The sequence below is a fragment of the Acomys russatus genome, chromosome 7 (genome assembly GCF_903995435.1).
Source record: "Acomys russatus chromosome 7, mAcoRus1.1, whole genome shotgun sequence".
NCBI lineage: Eukaryota > Metazoa > Chordata > Mammalia > Rodentia > Muridae > Acomys > Acomys russatus.
Window position 1 is genome coordinate 65,235,888 of NC_067143.1, and position 24,588 is coordinate 65,260,475.

The 24,588-nt window shown below is 41.0% G+C and overlaps 1 protein-coding gene across 1 annotated transcript in view; it reads right to left on the reverse strand.

Annotated features, from left to right (window-relative positions):
* Sox6 (SRY-box transcription factor 6) overlaps positions 1 to 24,588 on the reverse strand; it is a 333,439-nt gene that overhangs the window by 300,849 nt on the left and 8,002 nt on the right. The window contains exon 2 of the mRNA XM_051149259.1: positions 15,656 to 15,896. Within this exon, the coding sequence (XP_051005216.1) occupies positions 15,656 to 15,896 (241 nt within the window). The remainder of the gene's footprint in view (positions 1 to 15,655; positions 15,897 to 24,588) is intronic.

Sequence of the window (24,588 nt, forward strand, 5' to 3'; positions counted from 1 at the left end):
CGCCCTGCTCTGCTGACTAGAGCTGCAGTAAACAAAGGGGTGCAAACAGCTCCACCACAGGTGCAGAGCTCTCTAGGCAGATGCCTTGGAGTAAAATAGCGTGTTCATATGAGAGTTCTAGTTTTAGTTTTTTGAGGAGCCTCCAAAAGCCATTCCCACAATGGCTGAACTGGTTTGCCTCCCATCAGCGGTGAGTCTTCTTTCTCAGCATTGTCTGCAACATTTGTTGTCAGATTTCTTGGTAGGCAATGGGACTGGTGTGAGTGCTACCCCATTCAAGATAAGGTTTACTAAGATTCTAAATCATAGATTTGCTCTTGAATTCTGATACCACTTAATATACAGTGACTCTACTCAGTCCATACCCAGAGTCTTTGAAGAAAGCCCAAATCAACCCAACTGATTCAAGTACAGTGTGTTCTTGGAAATTATAAAGAGAATTATGAAGACACGGTATCTACAGAGATGTTAAAAACAATAAGATATCAGCTAAAATTGATATAATAAAACAAAACTAAAATTGTGTCTGCTTTGACAGGCACGTCAGGGGTCAGTCTCCTCTGCTAAGGTGGAGGGTTCCTGCCACAACCTCAAGCCTCTTTATGGACCCTGCTTCTATCTATTTTAAGTTCTAATGGGATGGTCGAAGTTGTATTACATAAGTTGCAGGTACCTTCATATTCTATATACATCCAGTGGCCTTATCTACACACTATATGTACACCATGCTTAGTTGTTGCTTTTCCAGTCACAGCTTTACCCTCATTATAGCCCATCCTCCCTAGAGATAAGATTTACATAAGAAAAAAGTTGTATAGGGTTATAATGTACCATGGGGGGGAAATACAAATTTATCGGTAATTTTAGACTACCACTTTAAAAACCCCACCTGCTGGTTGCCCTCTGTGTAAAGGCTTTCCACTCCTAATGTCTTGGGAAAAGTTGCCTGTTCTAGGTTCTAATACCTTCTGGATACAATGGAAATTTAACTTCTTTAACATGTTGAAGATTAAGTGTCTAACACAGGAATCACAAACCCAAAACTTTTCTAAATTGCCTCATTATCATGACATGTAACAAATGGGAATTAGTATACTGACTAACTGAAAATACACAGGAAAAAAGGAAGGAAGGAGGGAGGAGGAGGAAGGGAGGGGGGAGGAAGCTTAAAGCCCAAACTGTGGACACAAATTCATAGGAACACCTTGTGTTCTCTCAACACAATCACCCTTTCATACTAATGTCCTTAAAATCATGCTGCTCCAGCCACAGCTGGTGCACGGATCACTGTGCAGAACATGGAATAATAAACTCCTTAGCTCAGGTACAGGCAGTTGGGCCAGGTTTCTCTAGTCTATCTCCCAGCTTTTCTACCTTTCATTCATTTAAGCTCAGATAACTTAAACTTGTTTATCTTTAATTTCCTTCCCTCTAAAATGGGAGCAATAGGAGCACCAGTTAAGCACCAACCACACTGGGTTGTTATTAAATGCTTGACTAAACATAAGACCCAACCCTGTGTCAATTACCTAGGCACTAACTGAGTGATGGAGGTGCCAGGGGTGGTGGCATGGTGGAAAGCAACTGTGGCTTCTCTGCAAGTACCCTCCTCTGCATGCAGGATTCACTGTCTCCCAGAGCAGTCTATTCCTTCTTTAGGGAGTTGACAAGAATTTCTCTTTATAGGAATACAAAATCTATTTCAATCTATAGATTTGTCCCATGGAAAATTCAGACTGAGGCACTTTCAGCTCAAGCGCACAGCTACCATAGCACCTGTCTACCTTGTTTTTTCTCAGTTTCCCCCATTTTTTCTTCATAATAACATAGTTCGTAGGTAGGTAGGAGGTGCTGCACACCTTTACTACCGGCACTCAGGAAGCAGAAGCAGGCAGGTTTCCATAAGTTTGAAGCCAGTCTGCTTTACATAGTCAGTTACAAGTGGCTACATAGAAAGACCCTCTCTCAAAAGAAAAATAAATTTAAATTTAAAAAACAGTTCAATCGTTCTGATCAGTCTCACTGAAATATATATCAGCTTGTTTTTTCTCTCTCCTAAAAAATAGTGAACTGGGCAAACTGATTATTGACTGTACAAATATTAAGTTACCCTGTCTGCCTTAGAGGTGTCATGTTTTTAAGTTCTAATGCCATGGCAGAAAGCCTCATAGATGGCAATACCTGGTAGTCTTTGAGTAGTGGACCGTAAGCATTTTCAGGAAAGGAGGCCTAATGATGAACTCCTCAGAGGCCAGGCCAAGAGCTTATACCCTTATACCGTCAATGCTCGGCTCTTGGCTTACTCGGGAGCCTACCATTCTCAGGCAGTCACTCACCTGGAACCTTCCTGGGTGCTAACGGCACTGCTAGGCTAAACCAGCTCCAACTACTTCAGCTCTGAAACCAGGAAGTTACAAGTGGTAGGAGACCTGGAAATTACAGTTCAAATCTTTCATTTTTGAGATGAAGAAATTAAGTAAAGAGCTAAGGGTCGCTTTCCTGAGGTTGTGTGGCCAATCAGTAGCCGAGATGTAAACCAGCTTTACAAAAGTGAGATAGCAACCCTCTTCTGGCATGTTCCCTCTCAGTCACCCCAGGGAGAACAGCTCCATGAAACAGACAGGATTCCTTTTTTGTAGTTTTTTTCTCTTTTCTTGACTATCTGAGGCACTGGGTGTGAGGCGAACTATGCAGAAGCTGCAAATGCTGCACTAGTTCTTACAGATCACAGGGCCTGTGTGTGGAGAGGCCCAAGACTCCACAGTTTTTCTCAAAGCTAAATGCTTTTTCTAATGTCAACCTGTTGCCTCCTGATATGCTCTGTGAAGATGTTTTCCTCTGTGCAGATGTTTTCCTTATCTGAAAGGCACTGGGGTGCTTATAAAAATTACCGTGTGTTATCATTGTGGTTGTTATAACCAGCAAGGCAACTGGTGTGCTTAAAATTGGACAAACCACCAAGGCCACACTCCTCAGACCTTACCCATCTTAACATTAAAAAGTACCAGGTCCTCATTAGGGCTTGTCAGACCCATCTGTACTTTACAGAGATGCTTCTTTATAAACTGCGAAATCCCTTCAAAGCCAAGCTACTCTAGGTAAGAAAGACAGGGCAGATCATGTTACACATCACACAGACTGAGCCAGCCCTCAAGGCCTCTCTCAGCCCAAAAGTCTCTCCTCATTGGATTCTGTCTAGTACATGTTCCAATTTTGAGGATTTCACTGCAAAAGTCTTCAAATGGATCTCTAATACATCAAATGCTATGATGAGCTTAACAGGAAACATGTGTTAATCTAGGAAAACAGAAGTAATGTCACCGGCATTCTGACTTCAGTTTTTACAAGTAGAACAAAGTGTGAGCAGACTAAAAATGATTTCCAGAGACTACAGTGCTGCAAAACCTCCATCCATCCATCCATCCATCCATTCATCCATCCATTTGTCCATCCATCCATCCATCCATCCATCCGTCCATCCATTACCTGCTTATTTCTGTGTTTGCAGTAAAGGGAAAAACTAGACACTAAATGTCTCAACATTGACACAAAGCAGCAGGAAGTTCAAGCTGTCCACCAGGTCCCCTAGCGCCTTTCCCCACCACAGGCCACAAACCTTCATCTGTTCTTACTGGACAATCACACAGCCAGCCCGCAGTTCCGAGAGGGAACTTCCAAATACCAGAAAAACTAAGATGCATTCCTTAACCTATTTTATCATTTTAAAAAGAACAACAGCCAAAGCCGTTCAAACTACAAACAAAACATAGTAGTTTTTGTGCAAAATGAAAGAGATGTCACCAAAAAACTGAGATGCACAAAATAAATTAAAATAGCTGAATGCCAAATATTAATGATAAATTCAAGTGCAAAAGTCCTTTCAATTTCTTCATGGAGACAAGAATGAATTACTTGAAGAATTCTGTACAAGAAAATATGCAGCAATCCAAACCACCTGTTGCCTCAGAGCATGCTGCAGGACTCATTTAGCAGAAAGGTAGTGATGTCCTCAATTTGTTTAATCCTAGCCACTTCTCAGCAATTACAGAGACACAGAGACAGACAGACAGACAGACAGACACACACACACACACACACAAACATTCCAAAATAAAAATAATTGTCATCTAAGTGTTCTAATTCTTCCTTTTCCATGTTGTTGACATGTCAAGTTAGCGAGTCTCTGCTAGGATGCCACTGCGGTCTGTCTGTGCTAGGGCACAATCCCCATCAGAAATCTCATGACTCGGAGAATACTGTATTCAAGCTACTCTCAACACACTGGTGATGGAAACAGCTTGGAGTTAAATAATAGTGAAACAGAAGTTAACAAAATAATTTCCAATCATTGTGTTAAACAAGGTTTTCCACTTTAGAGGATGCTAATGAAATATAAAGATGATAAATTAAATTCATAAATATTCATTTTCTAATTTCACCTTGATTGTAAATTTTTATTAGTGAAGGTTTATAATTTATACTTTGGATCTAAGAATGTAGTTTACACAAAGATATACTATTGAACTCAGTTTGCACCACCCAGAAAAACAATGCCTAGAGGTCACGGGACTGTAGTAGCGCCAAAATAATAGTTAGAAGGTTAATATTGCAAAAAATAAATATGTTCTCTCATGAAAGACTATGTTAACAAAAGGGACAATAGCTTAGAGCTGTTCTTTTAAAATATTACACTTCTCTTGGGAAGCAAGAAAACTTTTAATGGAGAAGGACAATCAAACAGTGGGATAATTTGTGTATTAAGTGATTAAGGCACACTTATTGAAGGCTTGTTTAATGAAGATTGGATGTGTTTGTAAGAGAGCAGGGTTTGAGTCCCAGGAGGTTTGAGTCCTTGTCAGAGCTGTCAGTCTCTCCTCTGAATGGTGCAGGTGGGACGCACTTGCTGTCCTGGAAAACAGCTCCCTTGGAATGAAAGAAGACAGACCCTATGGAGTGCAGACAGCCCTGCCTTGTGATTATAAAGCAGGGCATGGGTATGGCCACCACTGTCCTTCCCATCAGTCTAAAGGGCCTATGAGTTCATCCCCCATAAAAGTTCCAAGTGGTCCTGAAAGTTAATCTATACACCGTCCTCTTTATAGCAATTGCGTAGAATGTTCCAGATGTGAAGATTTCATTATTCTAGTTATTGTTTTCATTCTGATGATGTACCAAAAGCCCGGCAAGATGGGATGGAACAAAGAAGTCTGAAGGAATGCTACATAGGTCCAAATCACCAGAAGCCAACCTACGGAGTTCTACTTTAAGCAGAAAATCATCACTGATGTCCTGAAGAAAACCCCCCTGAGTGATGACAACAAATTCTAATAGGATTATTTCAAAAGTAAAAGTCTTCTACATTCAAATGTTAATCCATCAGAAAGAAAGAAAAGAAAACCTGAGAATCATCCTACTCAAGGTGTTTCTCAGTGCCAGATTACACCAGAGGTTCTGCTGCCATCAAATCTTGTTTTAAATAAGTATCAAAGTGCAGCTTCTGCTCTCTAAGATACTCTCTACATAAACCAGCAGCATGGGGAGGGCGGCGCGTACACTACAGGCATTCAGAAAAAGAAAGGAAAACTGTTCCTGGGGGTGGGGAATCACATAAATTGAAAAAAATTAGGAAAATTAGGACTGAGTCCCCCAAAAGACAATACTCATGAATGGGTAGTGATGTGTAAGTGACAAGTGACCTCAGTGACAGAGTTCAGACAAGATTCGAGCTCTATCCAATGCTCTGCAAGCCCAGCCACTGGAACTTACACAGATTGAGAGCAAAGTAAACTGAGCGTGGCACAGCCCAGTTCCGCGAAGAAACGCTGTACACAGAGTTATATTACAGTGGCAGAAAAGATATCAAGACCTGATTTTCCTCAGACTGTCAAGATACAGAAAAAAATGCAAGTCTTTGCATGGATACAGAAAAGTATGGGAGTCTTAGATTTTGGCAGGTGTCCAATGTGCAGCCCACACAATCACATGTTAATGACTGGGTTGTGCTAATCAGAGTGCATACCTGATCCCTTCATGCCCAAAGGGAAGTCAGCCATTACAGAGCAGCTAGTGTTTCTGCTTCTGATAAAGATTTTGATGATATGCCAGGTCAGAAGAAAAACTTTTCCAGAAAGTCTCTGCAAAGACCTATGGCTTCACTAATAGGACTAAGTAGGACACGGACATTCAGAGCTTCCCTAAGGAACATTCCAATAACTCGTTTCTGTGTATTTAAACAGCCTAGGTTTGAGAAACTCTTTTAGAGTACGCTGGAAAAAAAATAACAGAAAGGAAACCTATGGCTTGATCCACGCTTTAAAGTTACAGCAGAGAATCAGTGTGTTGAGCACACAGCTTCCTATTTCACTGCCACAGCAAAGTTTAGCAAATTCCACACAATAAGACGTGGTTTTACTCTATAACATGAACAGCAACTAAGTCTGTGATTAAATTTACAAGAGATTTTTTTTTTTTTTTAAAGAGACAGTATTGTGTGCTAATTTCAAAGTTAGGGGAAAAGGGAACTCTTCCTAGATAATACTGGTTGGTGTCTTCTGGGCCACAGTTGGACATCTTCCCTTAATCAGCACCTATGTTTGAATTCTAAATTGAATGAATTTCCACAATTGGAAAGTGGGAATAGTAGCATGGTGGTTTGAATGAAAATGGCTCCCTTAGGCTCATATGTTCGAATGTTTTATCACCAGTTGGTGGAAATCTTTAGGAAAAAAATACCTCCTACCACCACAAAGCCACACCTCCAACAAGGCCTCAACTACTCCAGCAAGGCCACTCTCCAAATCCTTCCAAACCTGGAGGCGAATCACTCATCCATCTGAGCCTATGGGGCCATTCGTAGTAAACCACCAGCATGGGCACCGAGATTTCAAAAACCCATATAATTCTCAGTTATCCCTTTCCTCTCCCCCTCCCTCCCTCCTTCTTCCCGTCTCTGTCTCTGTCTGTCATCTGGGTGGTGCCTAGTACTTTAAATTATTAAATATCTCAATATTAAATATCTCTCTCCTCTTGTCTCCTCTCTCTCTCTCTCTCTCTCTCTCTCTCTCTCTCTCTCTCTGACACACACACACACACACACACACACACACACACACACAGAGAGAGAGAGAGAAACAAATCCTTGGCGACAATTCCACATTCTTAAATCTTTCAAAAACAAGCAAGATGAGGAATCTTCTAAATGTCTGTCACAACATGAAGTGTGGCTGAAGATTAAATCCCCAGTGAGAATTCCTGGACTACTCTGTCACACAGTGACAACAGCCCTTTTCCCAGAAGTAGTTCAAAGTCCACACCAGACATTTTATGACTCCACATGAACTACAGAAAACACTCCAGCACTGACTAGCAACTTCCCTTGGCTGAAGCAAGAGAGGCAGAGAGGAGCAACGCTTGCAAGCAAGGAAGCATTGCTCCCGGTCACTATCTAGTAAGTGGTCCAACACGGCTATTATTATTTCTTTTGACTATAACAAGGGACAACCTACACATCTTTTATGGATATGGATCTTACGTCAAAACTTTCCTAAAGAATGAAAATCACCACCTAGCTCTAACTCTTGCCTTTTTCTGTATGCTTCACGTTCTTCATATGTTGATCAGGGTTCACAGAAGATCAGCATCTGTCCGCGGCAGGCTGCAAGTAACAGCCCCAGAGGAACTGTGCCTCCTACACCACAGCCCCTGTGCAAGCAAGGAAAGCTATTCCATTTGCATCTCTAAAACAAGAGGTTCAGACATTCTGGGCTGAGGGTACAATGTGGTTCTCTCTACTTAATTAGATGAGTGGTTTAAACTCAGACATGCATAACAACACTTTTGCCTAAAATAAATATCAATATGATTGTGACTGTAAGTGCACAAGGGCATATGTGCTTGAGTCCTACTTTAAGAGTTTATTTATTTATTTACTTGTTTATTTATTTATTTATTGAGACAGGGCTTCTCTATGTATCCTTGGCTGTCCTGGACTCACTTTGTAGATCAGGCTGACTTCAAAGTGATCCTCCTGCCTCTGTCTCCCAAGCACTGGGATTAAAGGCGTGCGCCACCATGCCCAGCAGAGAATTCTACTTTAAGTCTTATTGTCACATTGTGCATTTTTTCCCAAGAAAGACCCTTTGTGTGCTGGATATGTGGCTCAGTGGATAAAGCACTTCCTAGCAAGCAGAGTTCAAATTCCCGGGACTAACATAAAAGCCAGGCGGATAAGAGGGCCAGTTTGTAATCACAGAGTTCCTAAGACCAGTTAGGCAGACTAAGCAAATTGACAAGCCCTGGGGTCAACAGAGACCCTGTCTCAATAAATAAAGTGGAAAGTAATTGAGGAAGGCAATCATGTCAGCCTCTGGCCTCCATAAACACATATACACATGTGTGCTCCCAAACATAGATCTGTGCACATAGATTATGCACACATTGATTCCACAAACACGCACTCTACATAAGTACAGAGAGAGAGACCGAGGCAGCGAAGTCACTGGTGTCTCACGCACGTTTTCCAGGTCTAGCGCAGAAGCCACCATGGTTTGACCAGGCTTATGTCTATTCCCTTGTCCCTGGTCTCATTTATTTCACTCAACTTTTACTGAGCTGTTGCTTTCATGTTCTCAGTGGGTAACTTCCAGAACTGCTCACTTGTCCAGCCTCACCGCAGCCACACCTGCACACTAGGAATGCGGTCAATTAGACAGCTAAATAAAGCGCTATGACTGTCCTGCTTAAAATTTCCCGGTGGCTTCCTCTTGCACTTGAAACAAAGCTCAAACACTTCATTAGAGCCTCTGAAACTCTGCAGCATCTGCCTCCTGGATTTCAGTCCACATCATTCTCCCTTCTCTGGCCACTCTGCTGTGTTCGGTTGTTCAAATACACTAATCAAAAGATGTTTGTACTAGCCGCTAAAGACAATGCCCACTTTGGTTGCAGGACACTAAGAAATCCCAAATCTGTAATGGCTAGCTTTCATAGTGCCAGAAGGTGCTGTTCAGGCTACCAGGGCAGAAAAGACATTTCCCAGCACAGAACCCTGAATAATACAACATGAACCTGCTGGGGAAAACGTTTCTGTGGGTGTAATAGTGATTTAACAGTTTTGATAGTAACTGACTTCTCTCTGATTGGATTTGAGACTTGCTCCATAAGAGGAATTTCATGTTTCATATTATAATCTGGTCAAAAGCTCATGACTTGGAAGATCATAGGTCCCAGCTGGGGACCTGCTGAGGGTGTTTCACTAAGTGGATGGTTGTCAAACTGCCCTCCTAATATCTACGTTTATACCCATACAATTGTGTTGCTCCCAAACTTGGTCATAGGAGTTAATAGAAATTATTGCAGAGACCCAGGACTGGTCGAAGTGCTGGGTTTAGGTACTTGGCCATAGATGGGACATCTATATTAACCTGTCTAGATCCAGGTTTCAGGAAACATCATGAAAGATTGGAAATGAAGACCGCAAGAGCCAGGGGATGGGGAAGGGCAGTTGTGGAATACTGCCTTTTGGACATGACACGGATAGTGTACACATCAACTCACATCATTGCTGCTTACCTGTGTGCGACCTGGGCAAGATCAAGTGAGTGAACAATTCAGCATGGATGAGGAGGGGTTCCTCAGGCTCCATCTCTACCAAAGGACCTACTGACATCGGAGCTGCTAATTTACTCATCTTTGGGAATGTGCCTCCTGGTAAATGACCTGTCCCCCAGTGGATGGCCCCACATCTTTTCACATCTGCTTAGCACTAACTGGACTCAGGGAACTATTAATATAATTTAACTGGGACAGAGGGGAAGGCATCCTATTGGGACTCTAAATGAGAGACACATGGGAGAACAGCAAAATAAAAGGATCCAGAGGGTCCTAGAAATCTACAAGCAGAACAATATGATAGGCAGATTTGGGCCCAGGGGTCCCGCTCAAACTAAGGCACCAGCCAAGGACAATACAGGAGGTAAACTTTAAACCCCTTCCCAGATCTAGCCAATGGTCAGAATATTCTCCACAGTTGAGTGGAGAGTGTGATACGACTTTCTCACGTACTCTGGTGCCTCACATTTGACCATGTCCCCTGGAGGGGGAGACCTGGTGGCACTCAGAGGAAGGACAGCAAGTAGCCAAGAAGAGACTTGATACCCTATGAGAATATATAGGGGGACGTAATCCCCCTCAAGAACAGTCATAGGGGAGGGGAATAATGGGAAAATGGGGGGGGGGGAGGAATGGGAGGATACAAGGGATGGGATAAACATTGAGATGTAACAAGAATAAATTAATAAAAAAAATAAATAAATTCTAAAAAAGGACATGAAATCAGAAAGGAACTCTGTTGGTGGTTGTCCTAAAGGGAGCAAGAGAAAGGTGGTGGTCAGGAAGTGGATAAATAAAAATACATTCTATATATGTATAAAATTTACAAAGAATAAAAACATTTTAAATCTAAGAATGTGAAAAAACAATAAATTCTTAAAGACTGCTGGACTTATTATATACTTGCTAGGTATTCACCCCAAGTATCTATACATTTGACTTGTTCTAAATTTCAGCTGAAAGTTCTTCTCTTCAGGAAGGTCTTCCAAGTCAAGGGCAGTGGTGCACAGAGGAAAGCTGATCTCTGGGAGTTCAAGGCCAGCCTGGTCTACAAGGGTGAGTCCAAGACAGACAAGGCTACACAGAGAAACCCTGTCTCAAAGAAAGAAAGAAAGAAAGAAAGAAAGAAAGAAAGGAAGGAAGGAAGAAAGAAAGAAAAGAGAAAAAGAAAGAGAGATTTCTGTTCAGTCATTCTCCCTTCGTTGTTTGAATTGTCTTACTCTGAGGCTTTGTGCAGTGTAATTCCCACTGCAATGAGCGTCTGGTATCATCACAGGTAGTCTTTGTACTGGGAACTGAGTAGTCACTTCAAACTTCCATAGCCAACAATAATCGTGATATAGCTCTTTAAACTATATTTTAAAGCAAAAAGAAAGAGAGGGGAAATGTACAAGAAGGAGAGCATAGAATGAACGTATTTGTTCTCCGTTCATTCATTTGCTACAAGTAGTTACATGTAAATATAATCTTCCGGGGACTGGCTCAGACATGAACTCTGGTGCCCCATATTTGACCACCTCCCCTTGGTGGGGAGGCCTGAGGGCACTCAGAGAAAGAATAAGCAGGCTACCAAGATGAGATTTGGTAGCCTATGACCGTATAGTGGGAGGAGGTCCCCCTGGGTCTTAGACCTAAGGGAGGGGAATAGGGTGAAAACAGGAGGGAGAGAGGGAGGAATGGGAGGATACAAGTGACGGGATAACAATTTAGTTATAATTTGAATAAATTAATTAAATAAAATATATTAATAAATAAATAAAAATAAATATAATCTTCACAAAATATGTAATTACAGAGAAGCTGTAGGTAGGTCCCATGTCCTTTCTACACTTGAAACTTTTATGGAAAATAACTACATATAAGCACAAATATGGGCCAGTGCAAGCTATCACAGAGATGTTCCTTTACACTGACATCAGAAAGAACGATGCTATGTATATTTTATTATGTGCGTGCATTCTTTACTGATGGCACAGGGCCAATAAGAACAAAAATACATATCACTGGATGATATCAATGTTCCTGTGCCAAAAAGGTATTGGTACCCTTAAGCCATGACAAAAACGAGCAGCTGTACACAGAAGTGGAGAGTGATTATTTTGCTTACAAAATTTTCAACCATCAAAAAAAGTCACAATTTGATAAAAGACAGTAAGTTTAAAATCAGACATTCTGGCTTCTATAACTGTTGTTTAAAATGTGTCTAAAATTTTTATATTGCATTGGTCTGTGAATTCACTTCCACAAACTTCTGATCTTCCTTCTGTTCTTCAATTACTACACATTGTATTTTTATTTGTTTGTTTGGTTGGTTGGTTGGTTGGTTGGTTGGTTGATTGGTTGGTTGGTTGGTTGGTTGGTTGGTTGGTTGGTTGGTTTTTTGTTTTGGTTTGTTTGTTTTGTCAGAAACCATGGGCATCTCATTTTGTTGAGTTTCCATTTCAAAATAACCAGAATTGTAACATGCAAATTTTTTCTAGTCCAGTCACATGGATTGTCAGAAATTCTTTACTTTTTCTACCATGGCTTGAAAAAGGCCACTTCTCAGGTCTTTATATTTCCCAGTGAAACCCTCTGAACTCAATAGACAAAATGCTGTCCAGGAGATGAGGACCATTGTGGAAACTAAATTACAGACTGAAGAGGTCCTAACGAATGTGTGTTGTAGTAGACTCAGTCTTAGCTTTTATTTCTCCACAGAATTTTATGAGAGTAAACTACAAACAAACAAAAGCAGCAAACAGGATCCATTCAAAACTGCAAATTTCAGGCAGGTCTCTTTATCAATGCTCTTTCGACTTCTAAGTAAATGAAAAAATTAAAAATTTACATCAGTCCCAGTCTTCCTGCTCGGACACACATAACTTGTATGCACACACACAGACACACACAGGCACACACACAGTTACACACACACACACACACACACGCGCACACACACATGTGCACACACAGACACACAGAGGCACACACACAGTTACACACACACACACACAGACACACACAGGCACATACATACTCACACACACGCACATACACATTCACACACACATGCGCACACACACACACACAGAGGCACACACACAGTTACACACACACACACACACACACACACAGACACACACAGGCACATACATACTCACACACACGCACATACACATTCACACACACATGCGCACACACACACACACAGAGGCACACACACAGTTACACACACACACACACACACACACACACACACACACACACACACACTTGAAGGTCTGGCAGGAAACAAAAATCCTTTCATTGTTTCTCTTTACAAAAAAACAGAAGCTGACTGACTGCTGCCCTGATCTGTGGCCTGAGGTCTAAGGTTACAGTAGCCACATTGTTGCATCTATGTGGTGAGGGGGGACACAAAGAGAGTTTCCACATGCAGCTGCTATTGCCCATTTGTTAAATCCTTTTACTGCACCATATAAGTACACAGCTGGGAAATGCTATAGAGTGAGAGTTAAACAAATATTTTGGCTTTCCAGCATTCGGAGAACACAAAAGCTCCAGCAGAGAGCAGAGTGAAAGTTTGGAAACATTCTATGAGAATGCTCTCTTTCACACTAATTTATAGCATCTTTGCAACCTTGAACTATTTTATACTACAATAAATCATATGAAACATAAACTATTACATAGATATTAGTATCTATTTTTGACAAATTCTGCATAACAAAAATTTCAGAATAAATCAGCAAAGCAACTTAGCAATTGCCAAAAATAAAGTTTTTCTTAAAAAAACAAAAAAGAAACATGCCCTCAGAAGAAACAGATCTTGAAGTGTATTGTCCCCACCTCTATCCATAGATTTTCCATTATTCCAGTTACTTTTATTTGACCCAGGTCTGCACATGGCATTAAAGCAAACCTATCTTGAGCCAATCCTCTCTGTGCCCCTCTTTGTCTACACTAATCCAAGCCACTGTCATCTTTCATCTACATTTCTGAACCAGAAGTCCCAGTGGCTCCCCTGCTTTCACTCTTGCTGCCCGCCCATCCATTCACTGTGCCACCGTTAGACTTATCTGTGAGAGGCGTTCTTCAGCCCTTCAAAGGCTGTTCCCACTGCACTCAGATCAGATCTCACCACACAATGCCATCTCCGCGGCCTGAGTGATATGGCCCCTATCTGTTCTTTCAACCACATCTGATGTACCTTCATTCATCATCCGGACCACAAAGACCACCTTTCATTTCCTTAAATTAAGTTATAGTTTTATCACCTCAGACACTCCACACACACCACTCTCTACGGATTTACTCTCTGCCCCAATCTGACTACTTTCTGTCATCCTTAGCTTGGAGAGAGCATCCTAACCATCTATTCAAAGTCAGAGTCGCATCCTTGTGCTTGCAGACAACATTCTGGTCTTCTGCACAGCACATGTCACGCGTTAACTATATATGTACTTGCATGTCTATCCCCTGTGCAAGAATGCTTAGAGGGCATGTATCATATCTGTGTCACCACAATACAGCCATAGTTAGTAGAATGCCTGGCATCCAGAAGGTGCTCAATAAATATTTGTTCAAATAAAGACCAAGCAGAGTTTTGTTATCCTGCCGACGAACAGGAAGCAGAGCTTGGACAGCCATATCAGCCATGCCACCTTGGAGACATGGACTGAACAAATTAAGTTCAATCAGAAAATGTACTTCATCCTTGCCTCACTATAGATTTGCCTCCCCCACTTCTCCTGGAAGATATATCTCCAGCCCAGAAAACCATACGTTGTTGATTCCCCACATATAAAAGAACAAAATGATGACATTTTCAGGAAAATCTGGATATACCACGTTAAGTGAGATAAGTCAAATGCACAAAGACAAGCATCCCCCAGCACATGGAACCTTCGGCTGAGCGTGTGGGAGAGTGGAACATTGGCCTAAGAGGACGGTCCCGAACTTAGACTAGGAGAAGGGGAGCAAGAGGGCGCTTTAAAGACTCTAGTGGGGAAGGAATACAATAAAAGTTAAAACGCCATAGAGAAATTTCTTAATCTGTACGATTAAGATGTGCTAACAAATAGATACGTCTATGAATCATGCAGTAAAACTAAAATTATTAAAGACATGCTCCATTCAGCTTGTGACTCCCCCTCCCTGACCTATACTGCCCCAAAGCATAGGCTACATCTACAAAATTATTTGAAAAAAACTTTCTCTCTTTACAAGTTAATTATCTCCGTATGTGCATTTATTAATAAGGGAATTTTAAATGATTTCTTGCTTTTTGTTAGGTTTTGGTAAAACTCTCAGTGTCTACTTAAGATATTTTTCATTAACTTAATTTTTGGGTACTCAAAAGTTAATACAAGCCATGACTAGTACATATTAAGGTCTGGTTTCTTCTAGATGATAAAAAAAAAAATTGAAGATTTTGTTTGGACTAGATAACTAACGTCACACCTGAGGTTTCTATTTTGATGTTTAGAAGATAGAATTTACCATGAGAAAGCTGCCTGCTCCCCCATATCACTTGACATGTCCTTTCTGCTTTTAGAGAAAACCCATGCACTGTGATTGGATGGTACTCAGGAGCCTTGAGTGTCCCTTTGAAATTAGTATATAGGCACATGAGGAAAATCTTTATTATAAATCAAATTTGTCATTAAAAATTGTAGCTACAGACACTTCCTTATTTGAAGATGTAGTCACACTATGATCAGATTGGCTTAATTTCTCAATACTAATACACAATCACGCTTCCTTTGAGTGCCTATTTTGTGACATTACTGAATTCATCACATTAAGTTGGAATAGAAAGAATTAGATAACTAACTTCCTCTTGTTTAAAAAGTAAGTCACTATTCTGTCAAGTGGGCCTCATAATGAGCACAGGCTAGACTACAAGCTGCCCTCCAAGCTTTCCAGTGAACGGAATAATAGCAAATGTTTGTCTTGTGTTTGCTCTGTGACCTGACCAGGCATACGCTGCAGCCATATACTTTAGCTCTCCTTCAAACATCTACAATAATGAAGACGGAGGCATCAGACTTTCAGTGCTCACCATTCTTTGCTGAGATGACAGAACACTGTCCCAGTCTGCATCTTGTTGAATGGTACTGACAAGCGTCGGGAGCTCCTCAGAGTGAGGTTTGTTGTGCATTATGGGGTGCAGAGGCAGATGGGAGGCCGAATGTTGATCACTGCCCTCTTCCTTTTCCCTTGAGGTCAAATCCTGGGTCATTGTTTCCTCTCCGTCAGCTGTACAGGCAAACGGAGAGGTGGCTTGCTTGGAAGACATTCTTCTGCGGAAGAAGGGAAACGCCATGGGTTAAACAAGACTATCAATAACAAAATTGGAAGCTGTTGTATTTGACTAATTTGAGCATAAAATAAAATAAAAATCTTTTAAACTGAGAGATACTGACAGTCTAAGCCACGGACAAAGGATGGTTGGCTTGTCTGCTCTTTGCTCATCCTCCTCCTGGCTTTCTACTCAGAAGCCCTCTTTCCCACCAACTGTTGCATGTTTTCTCTTACATAATCCCTAAATATGACCCTTTAAGTTTTCCTGATGGTATGATATATGTGTTTGTATGTTCTCCCTCCCAGCTTTCCCAACTAAATTATGCGTTTCTGGGGAGTAATTAGGTTGGTAGTCAGCAATGAAAAGAACTAGTGAATGAACTGACTGATGAGCCAGTTTGAAGAATGACTTCAGAGCAAAAATATCTGTCTCCCACAGCTCTGAGGGGAAAAAATAAGCCTATTAAAAATACTAACTGATTAAATAATTTGTCCTTAATATGCTAAGCAAATTGGTCATGACTTCCTATCTTAAACCTTGATTATGAATGTCAGACCTCACACCAATGGCTTATCTGAAGCTTTCCTGGAGGCCTTCAATATACATTAAGTATTGCTTCTTAACTTTCAAGTGACTTGTTGACTGAGCTTCTAGTGTTAGATAAATCTTATATCAACTTCATGGCATTTGTGTTGGATTTCTAAACTAATTATACCTCTATTTCAAGTCATAAAGTACGTACATGATTTATAGCATTTACTAAAAGCTCAAAAAATATATCATCTGTTGAAGTCTCCTCAAAGAAACAGTCAAAAGACTATGCAGTGAGGTCTTCATTTTGTGCTTCATATGAGATCAGAAATCATAATGCTATACAGAATTACAAGCCTTGGAGACTATCACGTAGAAAGATGAACTTCCTAGGAATATGTTTAGTGGCCAAAGCATTACAAGTTGACAAGTTGGCAGAAGAAAACATTTCTCCCTAAAACTTCATGTTGATTTTTATTTATTGTATTTCCTTTTAAACTGCTGTGTAATGAAGGGAATACAATCGCCACCTTAATTACTCTTTAACATTAATTGATTTCATACCATTTTTTAAATGCACAAATCAGTTAACATAGGGAACCACATGAGCATTTTTCAAATTAGCAAATCATTAACTTGCCTGTACTGTTTCTACAGACAAATAAATACTGATTAAAGGGTCTAGAAATCTGAGATTAACAGTTAAATTTACAAATCTGTCACATGCTTTCATGAATATTGCAGTGAAGGAAATATCAAGTGCAAGGAAAAATAATTAAGTTAATTCCAATTTAAACAGTAGTTTTTATGTAGCAGCCCATGTTTCACATAGGATTTAACAGCTAATGCTAAATTTCTCACAATTAATGAGGGGGCTCAGAGTTAGTATCCTACAGTGAAAAACAGTAATAGAAGATCAGCTAAACTAATTATGCACAGTTCTAAATAAAAGTATTGCAGGCTTTTGAAGTGCTTTGAAACATATTAAAATGCTGATACCTACTTGTAATAATCATTGTACAAATACTAAAACTTTCATCTACTTAGATGAGACTGGAAAATAAAACAGGCAAAGTGTGCTGATGAATAGCTCTATTTGCCCTAAAAAGAGAGAAACCAAATGTTCTAACGTGTACTGTTTCAAAGACTCATGCGCATTCTTAAGTGACTTCTCTTGGTGCTAACAAATGGGCAAATGCATGCGCACACGGAAAATCAGAAGCAAAGGCTGAGTCTCAGGGTTGAAAGTCACTACAGAACCTACTGCACTGGCCCCAGATACTACAGCAGAACCGGGCAATTATAACGGTCCCGCAAGTTATCAAAGAGTGTCACAGACAGCAGGCATGTTGGCACTGTTCGGATAACTGGCAGTTAGCGCTAATGCAATCACAGGCATTAAAACAAATAAATGAGTTGACTGTCACCTTTTAGAAACAGCTAAATACAAGTGAAACAATGTCATAATCCAAAACTCAGAGTGACTTGGGTCTCCCAACAAACAGCCTCTTGTTACAACGTGATCTGGTGCTGCCAATAGCAGTGTCTGTGATGATCACTTTAGCAGAAAGTAATCACGACACGAAACCAAAAATGCAAACAGTCTCTTAAGAATCATTTTGGCGACAGACTATAGCAGTTAACAATAGTGTACCATCCTCATTAAACAACCCTGCAGCTGTAAAAATAGACTCAATCTGTCCAAAGCTATGTGTTGAGTTTAAAGGCTGGTGAGAGTGTTTTTCTTAAGGAAGGCTGGGTCCTCAGTCTTAATCAGCCAATAAATTATTTCCTGCAATTACATTAAATAGAAAATTATCTTCAAATGGGGAGTGTTAATTGAAAATCAAAATTCAGAGGGAAGTTTAGAAATTACATGCTGAATACAATTAGTGGGGAGAGGCTTCACCTCTCCTTCCTTGGCAGTCTTCTGGGGAGCCCTCCAGTGACCCATCAGATGCCTATTTACAGTGGCACACAAGCTGTCTTTTATTTTACACCCACAAAAACAAATGTATATCAAGGTTGCAAATATCAGCTCTGCTGTCAATATATTAAAGCTGACTGTTCATCCTCAGCTCACACCACAACTGGGGCAGAGGAGACGGGGAGGCAGGAGAACCAGGGAAGGCTCACCTGGCTCCCGGACAGCAGCAGCCCCTGGGAAGGAGGTGGACGTGCTGTGGGCTGAAAGCACTTCTCAGCTCATACTGTACTTCCTTCTCTTTGCTTGTTTCATTAGCATTCTTAGCCACGCTGTCCACAGAGGAAGAGAAGGCTCTTAGTCTCTCACCAAGGTATTCCCTTGTGATAAAATTGTTGGGCTGATTCTCAACAGTAGCTTTGTTATTATGTTGTGCTATTCCAGGACAGTGAGTGGTGCTCGCCCCTTCTAACGCTGTGGCCCTTTAATACAGTTCCTCATGTTGTGGTGACCCCAACCACAAAGTTATTTCATTGCTACTTAGTAACTGTAATTTTGATACTGTTACCAATCATAATATAAATGTAGGGTGTCTACTATACAACCCCAAAAGGATTGTGACCCACAGGTTGAGAACCAAGGTTCGAGGTGGTATTTTTGATGTTGTGGGTTTTTTTAATAGGAAAATGCACACAGTTTATTTTAAATACATAGCTTTTTAAAAAAAATGTTACATTCATGTATACACATGCATGCACACACACATGCACATGTGGAAGCCACACAACAACTTGCAGGAGCGGGTTGAAGTGCCTTCATGGCTGCTAAGCTGTCTTGCTGTCAAGTACTTTGTTTAATAAATAATAGATTTACTACTGAATCTGGCTTACTAATTTTTACACATAAATTGTTATACAGTCTCAATTTAACTTACTACATCCTCATTCACCTCTTTCTTTAGTATTGCCCTTATTGTCTGTTTTTAATGTGAGGGGTGGTCAGAGGACAAGTCTCAGGAGTGGGTTCTCTCCTCCCACCGTGGGTTCTGGGAATGGAACTCACATCGATCGGGTTTGCGCAGCGAGCACTTGCAGCCTCGCCTTGGCACTCTCACCAGCCCCAGCATCACTCTTTAAGCCGGTTTCTGAGAGCACCTGAGCTGGACTCTAGATTTTAGGGACACTCTTCCTCCCACCATCCACCCACATTGCCTGCTTTAGGACCTCATGGACCAGATGCACCTTGTTGGTTAAGACTTTTCGGCTTTGTGTTGGATTCTCACACTTATTCTGAATGTGCTCATGGATAATACTATCCACTACAAAAATGTTCCCGCCCACCCCTCCGCCCCCTACACATTAGCTAGCACCTTACCTAGCCATGTCCCACACAGCTAATAAGCAATGAGAAATTAACATCTTTGTGAAAATGTTCAATTTCTATGTGACTTTACTTTGTTTTATTTTTGCTCTATTATAACTTAAAAATCATTCAAATGAATTGTTTTTTTAATTTGTATTAAAAAAAAATCTTCCTAGTTAAAGCCCCTGAAAACAGGGGTTTATAATGGAAGTGCTGACACAACCCTACTAAAGCAGCGCAAATGTTGCCGCTATAATACACAAAATCAAGTTCTATTATTCTCAACTCTCCTCGCTCATGGGATTTTTCTTTGCTCTGCTCCCAGCCAAACTGCTGAAGCATGAAAAATTTAAATGCAATCAAATGTGCCCAATTCTACTTTACTAGAACAAGTGTCTACAGTGGTACAATCTTAAAAGGAAATGCAACAGATTTGTTTGGTGTTTTTTTTAACTGTTTATTTATAATACAGTGCATTGGAGATCAAATAAAAGAGGAAATTACACTCACATGGTACCAGTGTATTGACTACACAGAGCACATTATAATCAGAGAGGAAAACTACATTGTCAACTTATCACACTGGTTAAACAAGATGGTTTTCTGGGGCATAGCTATTATCAAGGAAAACCTCCAAAAAGAACTGTGTCTTTGGGACATGGAAAACTCAGTTCCCATCATATATTCCCTGTGCTTGAATTGTCTCAGCCCAACAGATAAGCAAATCCCCTGGATGCTGGGCCATTGGGAAGACCTTCCATCTTAGGACCTGGGGTCATGGGGTTCGTGGAGGTAATGCCTCCACAACTAATAATGTTCTGCAGGACGCCAGTAGGAACACCTCCATCCCTCTAAGGTGACGAGCATTCTATCTCAAGCCCTGTGTAAGGTCCAAATGCTCAGGTCATTGCCAAGTCACCTTGATGGTAACTGTACTTTCTGTTCTTGAACAAGAAAGGTGCGGTGGCCTCGGCTTTATAAAAGAATGGGGGTGGTGGGCATCCATGCACTAAGTCCTCTGCTTCAGAAACGTATGTTATGAAAACCTTCTCAATATGATGCTACAAAACTATTTTCTAACATTTCATTATTTTTTGTTACTATGAAATAGCACCCACCTTTTAAGTAAGTTACACTTACTCAAAAAATTCTGTATCTAGGCATACTTGTGTATGACAACAATGGAAAAAGAGAGGCTATGAATTTGAAAGAGTACAAGGTGGGGGTGGATGGGAGGGTTTGGAGGGAGGAAACGGCGGAGGAAATGATGTAAGTATATTATAGTCTCAAAAGTAAAAGTAATAAAAAATAATAAAAGACATGCTGTTTCTCACATAAAGCAGCATTTTAATAGTTCATTTGCTCACAAGAAAAATGTTAAAGTTCAGTCCAACACTTACATTTATATTTTTGAAGCTCAGCTCTGGGCAATCCTGTAGACCCATCTCAGCTAGATAACTCATTGTTACTTGAACACTACACTTGATCTGATTCTGAGAAATAAACTGGTTTTTCAAAACTGTAGCACAGTGCCTCTCATTCTAAGGAGCATGAGTAACAGATACATGCAGCTGCCAAAATGCACAATGCCCAGGCGCCCTCACAAAGGACTCCAGTCCACCCAGGCCAGGGCAAAGAACGGCTTCCAAACCTTCTTCCTGTGCCTCTAATTCCCACGTTCAGGGATTTGAAAGGGCTGCAGGGAAAAGCCTAACTCTAGACTTTAAAGGGAAGAAAAGTCCTGGGGAGCTGGAGAGATGGCCAATTTGATGAAGAGCACCTGTTGCTCTTGCAGAGGACTTGGGTTTGATTCCTACCACTTCTATGGTAGCTAACAAGGCTCTGCAACTCTATTCCAGGGAATTCAATGTCTCCTTCTGACATGTGAGGTCACCAGACACTTGTGTGGTACACAAATGCACATGCAGGCAGAACCCCCATACGCATAAATAAATAGGTCTGAAATTTTTTTTTCAGAATAATAAGATGAAGACAGTCCTTGTAGGGCCTTCCCCTGGGCAAGCCACAGCTGATTCTGGGCTCCTGCATATTTTGAGGCCACAATCCTGTGTCTTCTCCATTCCACCTCCAAGAGCCTGTGGGGTCTACCAGTCTTTTCTTCCTTGTCCATGTTTAATAAGCAACTGAGAAAACGCAAGAGGGGTTCTTTCAAGGGTGCTGGGAAACTCGCAAGCCTAGCTTCCTTCTAGCATGGCAGGCCCTCTTTCAGAGTTTATACAGAACCTTCAAGAGGTGATACCTGTTAGAAAATCCACTGATCAGAGCCAGCTGTCAAGTTAACAAAGATGAGGCAAATGAAATACACTTTGACATGTGACTAAGAAGGGGCTTAAATTAATGGGTCTTGACTTTCCTAAGGCCTCTCATTTTCCATACCAATGTACCAAAATTGTCACCAAAGGCCCTCTGAGGTTCTCACAGAACAGGAACTACCTGGAACGGATTCCTCTCAAGTCATCAACGTTTGTGTCTCTGGAGTCTATATTTAGCTGACAATGTTGCTGTCACTTTATATAGCTTAAGACTGTTCTTTGGACTGGAGCTCATATGTCTTGGAATGCTTTGACTCATGGATTGCTTCTCCCGATAATGTTACATCACGTAACCACCTCTGTCTAATTGGTCAGTATCTGCTAGAAGGCACAGGCAACCCGCCCAACGGCTGGCCTCTGACTGACTGCCTATGGGAAACCTAAAAGTATCACATTTGTCCCTGTGTATCCAGTTTCTTCCTAAGATCAAAACAACTTGCTATCATGGAACCACTGCACTCTTTGCTTGGTAGAAATGATACTGAATTTTCTCACAGTAGCTGTTGGGAAATTTGCTTTGGAAAGCCACTACAGGGAATATAAATAAAATCAGTGGCTTGACAGACCAAACCCGAACAATGGCTACTATAAATACACACCCTAACTCAGAGGGTTTTACTCCAGCTCAGCCACTGTGCAGCTCAACTCAAAAACCTCTTCATGGCTTTTGTGAGAGAAGGCTGTCTAAAAAAATGAGAGCATAATTAATTTATTTTCACGTGGTCACTTAAACTAGCCTCTTTGCGTGGGATGAAAATCATCAATTTTTCAAGGAGCACCTCCACCAGACTGAAGCTGATCCACTAATGGAGGTGTCCAGTTAGGGGACATCCCAACTGCTTCTTAATATAAATCACAGACCAGAGCCACATCTTCTAAGGCAGAAAGTATAGGCAGCTGCCCCTGGACATTTTTTCATTCTTTCTCCATTGTCACTCTTTGATTAACATTTTCAGAAAAGAAGAGGGAGAGGTGAAAACTTGATCCTATTGAGGTTGTTTCCGATATGAAATCTCAAGCATGGCTATGCTGGATGAAGCTATGTCAAGAGGCTGGTTTTCCAGGGTCCCTTCTGTTATATAAAGCTGAGGGGCAATTCTCTCTGGTAAGGAAATATCAGATGCACTTCAGATTCCTGTCAAAGAAGGATGGGAAAGTGGACATGCAGGGGAGAAGGGAGGGGAGGGTGTGAAAGAGAGGAAGAATAAGAGTGAGGACGAGTGGGCAGCGGGAAGGGGGGGAGTGAGAAGCCTGGCTTTGCAGTTCATTCTCAGTTTGTCTACTTAATGAAAACCTCGTTGTGCAGCCCCAAAAATTGTCTCCAGCCAGAGAAGCGTTTCTGATTTAGCAGAGGTCACACAAGCATCAAAGCAGTTAAATATAGGTGCCAAACGCATTGCCAGGAGCTCTCAGTACTGTGAGTTAGTGTTACCTGACAGCTTAGTGAATATAAAATTACTTGTTTCTCCAATTGAAGACAATCAAATTGTCACCTTCCATTGTAATAATGTACAACTAGTGATCAGCAAAGTGCAAACATAATTACCACAAAGAAAACAAAAAATCAAATCTAAATCTCTCTACAGAGTAAACACACCTATCTGGCTTCCTCCAAAAGGAATTCATTTTAATCCTGAGTGTATGCTGCAAGCTCTGTTATTAGCAGTAAGATTTATTAGTCTTACGCCAAATAAAAAAGGAAAACAACAAGAAAGACCAATTTATGGAAAATGAACCCACACATGAATAGGAGCCCCACAGCCTTGCCAGCATGGTACAAAGGCCTATAGGTGACGTCACAGAAGCTTACACCCACTACACTAAGCAGAATGTCCATCACAAATGAGCTCACCTCTAGAGACTTCCTTCTAGCCTAGAATCTCTCACAAGAGTAGAAATGAACAGAATCTACTCTCATTAGCTTTTGACTTAACTTGTCCATAAAGGAGAAAGAAAAATGTATGTTTTATTTTTGTCTTCTAAACTGACTTAAATTTTTGAAGTTGGAAATTTATCTTCTGAAATTGGTTATTCCTATCCAAATTTAGAAAAATAGTCACAAATAGGATACGTTTCTGCAATTGTTTTTTTGGTTTGGTTTTGGTTTTGGTTTTTTTTTGGGGGGGGGTTGTTTGTTTGGTTGGTTGGTTGGTTGGTTTTTTGAGACAAGGTTTCTCTGTGTAGCCTTGATTGTCCTAGACTCGCTTTGTAGACCAGGCTGGCCTCGAACTCACAGTGATCCGCCTGCCTCTGCCTCCTGAGTGCTGGGATTAAAGGCGTGTGCCACCACACCTGGCTCTGCAATTGTTTTTGAGACCTTCAACATCTGGAATTCTTGCTCAAATCTGGTGACCAAACTGACTCAAACTGGTTTGGTTTCAAAGCTCTGAAAACTTGACCTGGTTTCCCCACACTGAAGACGCCATGGTCCAGGTAAAACTATTATCACTAGTATCCCGACACATCAACAGGAAGCCTGCCATGTAAAGGCTTTCTTAGCAAAGTAATGCTCTTTTATATCTAACTCAAAACATAAAATT